The sequence below is a fragment of the Sciurus carolinensis genome, chromosome 6 (assembly GCF_902686445.1).
Source record: "Sciurus carolinensis chromosome 6, mSciCar1.2, whole genome shotgun sequence".
In the NCBI taxonomy this organism is placed as follows: domain Eukaryota; kingdom Metazoa; phylum Chordata; class Mammalia; order Rodentia; family Sciuridae; genus Sciurus; species Sciurus carolinensis.
This window is the reverse complement of record NC_062218.1, coordinates 103,929,772-103,941,945: the sequence shown is the minus strand read 5'-3', so window position 1 is coordinate 103,941,945 and position 12,174 is coordinate 103,929,772. Positions and strand designations below refer to the sequence as shown.

General features: G+C 41.0%; 1 protein-coding gene across 1 annotated transcript; it reads left to right on the top strand.

Moving 5' to 3' along the window:
* Positions 1-704: 704 nt before the first annotated feature.
* On the top strand, positions 705-12,020 carry Grxcr2 (glutaredoxin and cysteine rich domain containing 2). The gene is made up of 3 exons (XM_047554906.1): positions 705-1,040; positions 5,890-6,117; positions 11,838-12,020. Exons 1-3 carry the CDS (start codon positions 705-707, stop codon positions 12,018-12,020), a joined length of 747 nt encoding a protein of 248 aa, XP_047410862.1.
* Positions 12,021-12,174: the final 154 nt, after the last annotated feature.

Sequence of the window (12,174 nt, the reverse complement as noted above, 5' to 3'; positions counted from 1 at the left end):
AGACCCTGAATATAGGACTCTTGGCCCCCTCCTATTCTAGACAAGGGACAATAAGAAACTCCATTTTATCTAGGTCCCCAGGAACTCAATTTGAAAACTTTTGGTCTGGTGTACTGGTCATGGGTTTTGGAGTCAGATCTGAGTTTGAGTGTCTAGTCTGTTCCTTACTTAGTCGTAATAAAAGTAGACAAATGAGGAAGCAGCTTGAAGCCTCCCTTTTCTCTCTGCAAAGCAGAGACAATTCTTTGTGGGGTTCTTGAGAGGATGAAGTAAGATAATACATGTGACAACTCCCTACACTTAGTAAGTGTTCATTGGATTGTAGTTGTTGGTAACAAGATAATCGCTAATTGATTAAATGTCTGATTCTTATTGAATTGGCACTTGTTTAGTCTAATAAACATATTCATCCTCAGGTTAAGAAAAGTCAGGGTTGGGTGAAGCTGTGGGTGAGCTTTGGATTAGGAGGGGAACCAGTCTTGTCTTATATTCCATCCATTCTATAAGCCCACGTTCACCTGCCTTTTCATGAGGGTCCATCAATAGTTAATGTATGGGTGTCAGTTGCTGTAAACTGAGCATACCCTAGCGCCGACTTGAATTAATCATATGCAAGAGGAGAGAAAATAAAATGCCTTTTCCTTAGAGCCCAACTTTTACTGGCTGCCTGGAAGCCTGGAAACCACAGGGTGAATTTTCTGCTAATGGAGGACCCTGAGAAGAAGCTGAATCAGAAGAGTGACGACAAACCCCGGAAAGTACGATTTAAAATCTCCTCCTCTTACAGTGGTCGAGTGTTGAAGCAGGTCTTTGAGGATGGGCAGGAATTAGAGTCACCAAAGGAAGAATACCCTCACAGTTTTCTCCAGGAGTCCCTTGAGCCAATGGATGGCGTTTACGGGTCTGGGGAAGCCCCCAAGCCCCCGCTGTACTGCCCTAAGCTGACCGCTCAGAGGATCAGTGTATTCAGAGAGGGCGATGCCTACACTTTGGCAGGCAGCCAGCCTCTGTTCAATGATTACAAGGCGAATGACCATAAGGTTGGTATTGTGCGTGGTTATAAACTTTAAGGGTAGGGCTTCCTGCAATGTGTCTGGAGAAACAACTAAATGCTTCAGATTTGTTTCTTGCTCCCACTCAGCTGCCAGCCAGAGCCATAGGTGCACCAAATGGGAAGCTGTTATTAGAATAATATTTCTGGGACAAAAATAACATGCTTGTTGACTCCTCCTTGGAAAGTGCAATGAGCATAAATAGTGTTCAAATACATTCAGGGTAATACCTTGTAATTGGGTCTTTGGCTGAGTTTTCTTGGTGTGTAAATTAAATAGAGGTGCAGCTCTTTTCAGGTTGCCAGACTGCCATTTTAGAAAATTATGCAGCAGTGGGTCGTTTTGTTTCCTGAAAGAGCCGAGGGTTTGAAGGTGCCCATTTTACTATAGCCGATGACTCAGCTGTGGTTTATCCGTCTTGTTTTCCTGCTGTCACCTTTCTACTGCCTGCTTTTTAAGGGTTTGTCGTTTATTTATTTATTTATTTTTTGCCTTTCCATTGCTCATTAGCATGGACTCTGGTTAGTTGGAATCCTGGAAAGAGATGGTGAAAAGCAAATCAGCCTGAGGAGACCTGACCCGGGGAGAAGTTTGAGCTAATAGTTCAATTGAAGCATGCATTTTATCTGTGAATTTCAATTATCTTCTCTTGTACCATGTATAATCAAAAGCCCATACATGATTTTCGTTTGAGCCAGAATAACCTGGAAAATACTTGCTGATACCAAAATTTGTAGATGTGTATATGCTTGTGCCAAGTGGGACCATGAATGCCCTTTTTTTTTTTCTTTTTAAAGATACTTTTAGTTGTAGATGGACACAATACCTTTATTTTACTTGTTTTTATGTGGTGCTGAGGATCGAACCAGTGCCTCATACAGGCAAGGCAAATGCTCCACCACTGAGCTACCGCCCCAGCCTGTCTTTTTTTCTTTTCATGATTAAAAATAATGTGTCCAGGTTGTTAATAAATGGCACACCGGGATATGTTCTCGTCTCTAAAGTGTGAAATTCAGATAATTACTCTCTAATCATTTTTGTATTATTAGTTTCCTTAGGGAATAGATACTACATCTACTGTAGACAAATGTGTTGGGCTTGCTGGTATTGATACAGTATAATTATAGGCATGTCCACAATTACCAAAGATAATACCAGGCTTCTTTTCAATGTTTATGTTAGTAGAGTAATGTAGGCGTTGCTAAATGCTATCACATATTATCTCTGTCTATCACATTGAGTCTTTAACATAATATTGGAGAGAAAGTTATGGTCAATCCCACTTTGCAGATGAGAAAAGTTGAGTGCCAAGTTGATGAGGGATCCACTCAGTATTACAGGTTCCTAGGCCCTGAGTCAGAATAAGAATCCAGATCTTCTAACTTCTCATTATTTTTGCATTATGGTATCTTCTTTTTTAAGAACAAGATCATTACATAACAACAACAATACCACCACCAACAACAATAATGGCAGCTATCATTTATTATGTTCTAGGTACTCAGTATTTATCTTAAACTATACTTTATTTGTAGGTTTAGTATTTACAAAGCCATACTTCATCCAAATCTCATACAAGGCCATGGTAGATAATTTTGGGCTGCTTTGTAAGTCATGTGTGAAATTCGACATTTAGGATTTGACATGGATTTACAACACTTGATAAATGAGTCTCCGTGGCCACATAGCTTAGTCGGTTAAAATAGTACTCTAGAGGATTCCTGTTTTGGTTCATTATCTTTCTATCCTTTGTTGCCTGATCAAGTGCCATTTCCAATCTTAGCCAGACTCTGGATTGGAGGGGCTGTGATGGGTTTGTACAGTGTCTCCCACTGAAAAAGTTTGTCAATTTATGCCAAACAAGGAAACAAGAGCTAGGACATCATGATTTTTCAATAGCAAATCAAATTGTAAAATATTAGTAATACTAGTAAATACTGGCTAGGAGATCATATCGGGTATGGTTAAGGGCAGTGATTCAAAAGTCTTTGAACCCAAACAGACATTTGTACCCCAATGTTCATAGCAATTCACAGCTGCTAAAGGTGGAAACAACCTCAATGTCCACTGGCTGATGAATGAATAAACTGATGAATGGTACATACATACCAATGCAATACTATTTTACCTTAAAAAGATAGGAAAATTTGACACACTGCAACATGGATGAATCTTAAAGACATTAAGCTAAGTGAAGTGAGTTAGTCACAGGGAGACAAGTACTGTGTGGATCCACTTACATGATGAACTGAGAATAGTAAAATTTACAGAGATATAAATAAGAATGGTGGTTTCCAGATCCTTAGAGGTAGCAGAGAAAGAGTTATTGTTTGATGGATTCAGAATTTCAGTTCGGAAAGAAGAAAAAGTTCTGCAGACAGATAGATGGTGGTGATAGTTGCACAACAATGTGAATGTGCTAATGCCGCTGAACTCTAAGACACTTAGCAATGGTTAAAATGGTAATATACCACAATAATGATAACAATACTGCTACTACTAATAATAATGAAGCAAGGGCTTTTTTTTATTTGGAGTATTTTACAAATGTTTGGTTAAACAGTGGCCATTATGGATGCTATGAAAGGAACTGAAAAATTTCTGACCCTATCCTGACCCTCTAATACACAAGTGGCTGCTTCTCAGGGGCAACTGGGAGTAACCAGAGGATGTGAACTTTGGTTACACCAGAGAGTTTCCTTAGACATAGGGAAGAATTTGGCTATCAGGATGACAGAAACTTAACCACACCTTCAAGGTGATTTGGGATCCTCCATCTTTGGCGTACATTAAAAAATATTGACTATCCAGCGTAGAGGCTGGGGTTGGAGTGGACGATCTCCCATCCTCTTAACATATTCAGAGTTTTGCCTTCAAAAAGGAAAAGAAAAAAAAAATAACCAGCTCTAGATGTGAAAAGGCTCCTTGTAACTGAGCCTCTTTGGCTATCACTAGGAGTAGAAAACAGACCTTCCAAAGCTCTACCATCCTTATCTTCCGATGTTCGGAAACCGATAGTCCAGAGTGTGAAATAGGAGTCCAGTGTGCATAAGACTACAGGAATAGGAAGCTGCTACATGATCCCTCGAAGAGAGGGAGAGGAAACAGGGCCAGGTAGGCAACTACATAAAACTCCACACTGCTTCAAGAAAGGGAACCTGAAACTAAAGTCTAGTTCAAGTTGGGTTTTGACTGAATACACGAAGGCTTTAATTATGAAACTGCTCGAGTGTAGCATCTAAGTAGGTTTGGTTTATGTAGTTCTGCAAGCGGGGGAAATACTTACTGGAGGTATTTAGAGATGTAGCATAAGTGTGCATGCATTACTGGAGAATAGTTCTCAAGATAGCAAAACGACAAAGCCCACCATTAGCATATTACCTCCAGCTTTTGCAAAACCTGTTTTATGTTTTTTATATCACCTCTCATCCACAGAAGTTAATACCATTTGCCTGAGGGATCAGAATAAAAATATTTAACAATTGGGACTCACCTAACCAGCATGGAAGCCAGCAGAGTTGGGGAGGGTCCCAGGACTTGGGGTTCTAAGAATAAACTCTTGCCCACTGGGTTTTGGGATGTTCAAGGCTTCTGAAGGGAGGCTGGGTAACAGGAGAGCACTCAGGAGTGTCAGGAAAGTACATGTTTACCACCCAGTGTGAAAGTATTTCTGTATTTTAATAACTAGCTTGTCTGTGGTGGTGCCTACCAGCTGCATGTCAGCCCATTTGCAAATAAGTAAACCAGAATTCCAAGATGTACATGACTCCCCTGTATCTCACAATAGGTGGACGATAGAATTGGGATTCAATGCTGTTTCCCTTCAAGCTGTCCTAACTTTGGCTATATCGAGGAATTCCTTAACAGTTACTTCCCAAACTACTTCCTGCTCCTCTCTTTTTTCTCTTCCTCCTCCTCCTCTGCTGGAGATTTAATCCAGAGCCTTGCATGTACTAGGAAAGTGCTCTACACATGAGCTATACCCCCAGCCCCCAGGCTTCTTTAGTAAATTATGGTATTGCCCTAATTAATTTCTGAGCAAATTGTTAACTAATACCAGACAAAGTCATGTAAGTGAACTGAATTATTGATAATTATGCTCTAGAAGCTTATATAGTGATATAAAAAGATTTTCCTATGGATTATCAAAAAAGAGGTTACAACTGAGTGCCTACATCAATCCTAAATTGGGAAAGGGGAATGCTTGTGAAGAGTGCAGGGTAGGTGTTAAGGAGGTAGGCTGTAGTAGGACAGACTTGGATTTGAATCCCAGGCATGGTACCTGAGTAACTGCCACCTTGGAGAGGTACTTAACCCCACTGAGACTCAGTTTCCTCACCTGTAAAATGTGCAAACCATAGTACCTTCTTCATAGGGATGTTGGGGGTGGGTAAGGTAATTGGTAAAATGCTTAGCATGACACCCAGCACACAAATAGTGCTCAATAAATGGTATTTGCTGATATTGCCTATGCATAGAAAGAAGTGGAGAGATATTTACATAGAACAAAAAAAGTATTCCTCTGTATTTATTAAGCACCCACTGTGCCCAGCTCTGCATTGACGACTGTGGTGTGCAGAAGCTCTCCAGAGTCAGACACTCTGAGTATTTCACCTCTGATAGTTACCATCAACAAGAAGGAAGAGGTTGGTTTTCATAGCTTTAAGAGAAAGTAAACAAGCCATGAAATGAACTATAGCTTCAGGCCTGATGGGTTTACAATACTTGAATGGTGGAAATTCCTTCTCTCCTATTTCCTGGGGTGTTGGACAGCTTCTGAAACCCTGTATTTGGCTACAAGTGACAAAGATTTTATGTTTCTTCTCCATTTCTCTAGCCCCCACCTATTATAGATTTTGGAAAGATAATCATCTACACAAATAACCTGAAGATCATCCGAACCCCAATGGACAAGAGGGATTTCATGAGGAAAATCCTCCAGAAAGAAGAAGTGGCTGAGGAAGAGTCTCTGATGAGCAAAGAAGAAATATATGGAGACAGGGACCAGAATGATGGGCCTTTGCCTGAGACGGAAAGCACATTCCCCCATAATCAGTACTCGCAGGTGTGTCAGAGGGTCAGACTGTCCCACTCTGGGCTGACCCTGCAGCAATGCTCTCAAATCGTTTTGATTGTGTACTGTTTAAGTCAAAACTTTCAAATACAAATACCTAAAATGTCTAACTATTAAAGATGTGAAGACATTTTAATATTTATTATATTTTAATGGTATGTTGTTAGCAATAATCATAGAACAGAGAACACATATTAGTCCATATTTCAAACATTCATAATTTTAAATTTTTTGGCATACTTCTTTTGAGATATGATTATGTATGTCTTGGTTTCACTGTGCAACGTGGCTTATGGACAACTAGTTTTAAAGGTTCAAGAAAAGCCAGCTCTTTCTTCTTCTCATGGGTTCACTTGTGCTTCTCTTAGTGCTGTTATCCTCAATCCTGTCTCCTCGAAGACTTTGTATAAGAAGAGTCCATTTTGAAGATTAGTTTAGTTAATACTAAGCAATATTATTTGTAAATCCATGAACCCAGGCACAAGTAAATAGCAATACATTGCAATATGATGAAAATGAACAAATGATAGCAGGGACACTACTGTCAACAGCATTGCATGTCGGGCCTACTCCAGGGTCTCTTAGGTACCACACTTGTCTAGGGACTGCCTGACCTAGTGAGAGTGTAGTGTCAACCAATTTATTAAAAATTATAAGCTGGGGATGGTGCTCACCTGTGATCCCAGCTACTCAGGAGGTCGAAGCAGGAGGATCACAAGTTCAAGGCCAGCCTCAGCATCTTAGCTAGACCCTGTCTCAAACAACCAAAAACATTAGTATAAAAATGTCATTAAGAACATTATTAAAGATTAATTTCTTGGCCTAGTTTTAGATAAAATGCAGATATAAGTAGTGGTAATGTTTTCCCTCCATATCCCTTGAGACATGTTCAGATGAGGGGGAAGAGGGAAATGTTCTTTAATCCACAGTGAGAGGTTTGGGTGGGGAGTCAATTTTGATGACTCTAAGCTAAGAGAGTAAAATCTTGGGTAGCAAGTAAATGAATTTGTTCTTAGGTTTCATTTCTTGAAATTTGAAGCATTCCGTGGGACTCCCTGTCACCTCCTATGAGTTGAGCCGGAAAAATGGGCGAGGGAATCTGAGTGATGAATATCCCACTCTGAGAGGGTTTAGGTGATGAGAATAAGAAGGTAGAAACTAGAATTCAAGTGATGGCCTTAGGCCAAGGTGCCAAAGTTCCCCGGTGATCTCCATTCTCTCACCTTGCAAATCCACCTACCTCTCTACAACTCCTCCAGCACCCACTTTCTTCTCTCCTGCTTTACCATCTCCCTCCCCTCCTCTTGAGCACAAGCTACCTGGACTCCAGAGAAAGATTCCTAAGGTTCTGGAAAGATTCCTAAGGTTCTGTTCACATCTACTCATGTCTCTTTCCAACCTGATCTCACATTCAATTATGTATTTTTGAAATGAAAATCTGATTCTGTCACCTGCTTCATAATCATACTACCTGTCAAGACTTTCAATGTCCTCTCATTGCGTGGTATAAAACCAAGACTCCTTCCTTATTCTAGGAAACTCTGAATGACCTGGCCATTGCTGATCTCTTCAGCCCCATCTCTAACACCCCTCGCCTCATGCTCTCCTCCCCAACATACTGCTCACATATCCACCCTCATATGTTCTTTGCTCTTTCCTACCAGAGGCAAATCCCCTCTGCCTAGAATGTTCCTTAGGTTCTCTGCCACCTTGCCTGCAGCCCCTGAGATCATGGTGGAAGCATCATCCCCTCAGAGGGATATTCTCTGGCTTTCATGAGGATAAATTCCTCCAAGATGGATCTGTTGGGGTACCCTGCACCCCTCTTCAGAGTTGAAATCTTTTCTTTGTGTTCTTATTTGGTTAACTTTTACTCTTATCCACTAGGATTTAGCTTCCATGAGGGCAGAGGCCATGTTTATGTTGGGCGTAATATAGTAGTTTCAGTGTCAAAAAAGTAATGCCTGACATATAATAGATGCTCAGTAAATATTAGTTAAATGTTTGTGCAAGGAATATTGAAATTTGGAACCAAAGTGCCAGCTGGTGAGAAATACTCTGTCATTGCCTTTTCTTGTCTTCTGTGCAGAACTGTTAAGAATTTAGCACTGTAGCAGGCAGATGACTGAAAGTTGTAATCTGACGCACTACCCTCCCAATTAAAAAACTTTACATTATTTCTCCTACCATATTGCAACCTGTAAAAGCACCTATTTTTGGAAGAGGGCTAGAAATGGTAAAATGCAGGTCACGCTGTAGGCCTGAATGGGAAAGCAAGAGCAGGCCCGATATGACAATTACTTTTAAATCCAATTTGGAAGGATGTGTGTTCTTTAGCTGTAGTGCTGTAAACTAGGGCAGGACCATTCAGCAGCCGGTTGCCCCGAAAGGTTATACTTCACTTGTCTGTCCTTTAAACTCTGCTTGAAATTGCTATTTGTTTGCCCAATCCCTCATGCAATAAATGCCCAGACAAGTTTTATTCTAAAAGAGAGGGTCAAAGAACATCAAGGAACCCCTTCCGACCAAGAGACTCTTTGTTCTGTTATATGGAACCAGGACGCAGTGAGAGCCTGATGAAAGAGCAGGGCCAGGCTGAAAGTCAGGCCACGCTTGAACCTCTACATCAACTAGAAAAGAAAAGCAGAAGAATAATTGAATCGAGACACAGTAAAATGTACGAGGGAAAAATCTGGCTTTAGGCTCAGTGGATTTTAGAATATAAATCATCTGAGTTTCTTTATGTGATCTCACCTTTGAGATAATAATAAAGATGTTGATGATAATGATAATTATAATAATAACAATAATACCAGCTGCTATTTATTCAGGGCTCAATAGCCAGGTATCAGGCCCAATGCTTTTTGTGCAATAGTCCATTTCATTCTCAAGAAGCCTGTGTAGCAGGTATTACTAAGAGTCTGTTGGCAGCAGGGGAAACTGAGGCTCAGAGAGGTTAAGTAAGTTGCCAGAGATAATTAAAGCCAGTAGTCAAGTCTAGGCTGGGCCCATCTCTCTGCCAAGGTTATGATCACATCCACCTTGCTGTGTAGGCTCTGGAGATGCTGGTTGCCATCCTCAAGGTTATATAGCTTTTAAATGAGAGGTAGGCTGAGTGGGTCTGCAGCGTTTAGGACCTAACCCACACTGTGCAGTTATGTTCTGTATCCTTGTGCTAAATATTTTCTGAGAAGAATTTTAAAAACATACTGAGAAAGGAAGAAAAAGATGTGTATTTCATATGTTTTATATAGAATAGGTCTCATTAAATACCTGTTGAATTAATTAAATGGTTAAAAAGAATATGTTCCTGTGGTACAAATATATAATCCCAGAGACTCAGGATGCTGAGGCAGGAGAATTTCAAGGAAGGCCAGCCTCAGCGACTGAGTAAGATCCTGTCTAAAAATAAATAAATAAATAAATAAGTACACAGGAGTCCGGATGTAGGTCAGTGATAGAGCACTTGCCTAGCCTGCATGAAGACCTGTGCTCAATTTTCAGTACCAAATATCTATCATCTCTCTATCTATTGATGTACATGCAAATATATTTATTTTGAATACTTTAAAGGAAGAAAAGAAACATATTCATTGTTAATATGTTAAAATATGGCAATAATCAAATATTTTTAAAAAATTAAAATTTGTTCTTTTTAGATATACATGACAGTATTATGCATTTTGACGTATACATACATGGAGTCTAACTTCCCATTCTTGTGGTTGTGCTTGATGTGGGGTTACCCTGGTCATGTATTCGTATACGAACATAGGAAAGTTATGTCCGATTTATTCTACTGTCTTTCCTATTCCCATCTCCCCTCCCTTCCCATTTCCCCTATCTAATCCTGTGAACCGCGCCCCCCACCCCTGCCTATTGTGAAGGGAATCCACATATCAGAGAGACCATTTGACTTTTGTTTTTTTGGGATTGCTTTATTTCACTTACCATGTCAATCAAATATAACAAGAGTACACAGACATAATATGAGTTGGGCAACCTCTTCCCCACGCTAAACCTAGAGTAAATAAAATTTAATATCTTCCTAGGCACATTGCAACATGATGGAGGTATTTTCAAAACTTCTATCTCCCTTTTCAGAAATTATTTTTATTCTCAGGTTATAAAGAAAGCTGTGTTGGGTTGTGGATCTGGAGCTGCCCCATGGAGCAGTGGTCCTGTTCCTAGAGTTTAAGAACAGGAAGTGTTCTCCAGACATTGTTGTTGTGTTTGTTTATTTGGCACCAATCTGTGAACAACGAAGAGTGTGATGGGTGGGCACTGTCCTTGAAGTCGTGGTGAGAAGGCGCTGTCCTCGGTGCTTGCTGGCTGGTTAGCGGGAGCCCTCAGCCCGGTGGGAGACCTGCTGCCAGGGGCAGGGCAGATGGCAGTGGGCAGGGCTCCTGCTCTGGAGGTGTGGGTGGGTGAGGATCATGACTGTAGGAAACTTAGTGAGATGGACATCAGTGGGGAGAACATCCCCACCAGGGCGGCAGAGGGAGAGAGGCAGGGGTCCATGTGAATTCAGGCCAGAGTGGGTGGGCATCTGGGTTGGGATTGCAGTTCTGGGATGGAGAAAAAGGGATGGATTTGAGAAGGTGTTTGAAGGTGAAATGGGCAGGACTTATTATTGGGTTCACTAGGTATCAATCTGATATCACCTCTTATTTCTTGGGAGATTCACAAGAAATAAGAGTGAAATGACCAGTTTCCTTGAGTTATCTTGGGGGAAGAGCAAGATAATAGTGCAGGTGTATTTTCTTTAGAGGGAGAGTCAAGGACTGGAGACTTGTTGGCAGGACTTAGGAGGGAACTGACTTTTATGAGGAATCTATGGAATGACAAAGAATAATGTATGTACACATATTCTCTAATTTAGTATTCCAGCTACTCGGGCTTTCCCATTCCCATTTCACTGGTAGAGAAATAGATTAAGAAAGACTAAGGGAACTGCCAAGTTGTACAGCTGCTATCACATAATAGTCTCAGACCTAGCCTATTGACTCCTGAGCACAGAACTCTTAATCACCCAGCCTTACACAGTTCTCAAAGAGAATAAAATATTACAAGAATTGAAATTTTGAAAGCTGGTAACACTGATTCATTTATTCACTCACCTACTCAGTTTCTCAGTCACATGAAATGATCTTTCTTGAGTATCTACTATTAGACTACAATGAGGGTCTATATACATGGTCACTAGCAGATGGGACTCTGGTACTTTGTCCCCTGGGATCAAAATGTGCCTCCATCTTCTTTCAGATTGTGTGTGACCATTGCTAATTAACTTCTCAGTATCTCCTTTTCCTGTTGCAACACTCATGTTATCTCACTGGGATGTTATGAGGGTTAGATGGACTGATACACAGAACGCTCTTAGACTACCTGGCACCTACCAGGCCTGTTACAAGGAAAATAAAGTCTTTGCCCTTATGGAGTTTATAAAAATAGCATGTCAGATTTTAACAGGTGCGATGAAGAACGTGATGTCTCAGAATGCCAGTCCTGGGGGCAGAGGACGCTGTCTTAGTCACTTTCACCAGATAAATCCTCTCTGATAAAATTGCTGGATTATTCTGTGTTCTGGCCATCACTGGCATGTGTGGGAATTAGTTTTCTCTAATTTTGTCCCAGCCTTTGCCAAGACCTGCATGTGAATAGTAAACTTGAACTGCTGCTATAACTAAACCCTGGCCTGTCTCTTGCAGGAAGGGGAACTTCCCGAGGACAACTGTTCTCGCTGCCGAGGTTCTGGCAGTGCCACCTGCTCTCTGTGCCACGGCAGCAAGTTCTCGATGCTGGCCAACAGATTTAAGGAGTCCTACCGGGCCCTGAGGTGCCCTGCCTGCAATGAGAATGGCCTGCAGCCTTGCCAGATTTGCAATCAGTAGCTGTGGATTTTGCATGTCAGCTTTTATTGTACTCTCCCTAAAGTTATTTCTAATAAACTGTCCCCTCCTCCTCCTCCTGCCTCTCCCAGCAAGGAAGCCACTGCAGCTGTAATCACTTCCACTGTTAGCAAAACTCAATTATTCAATGACATTT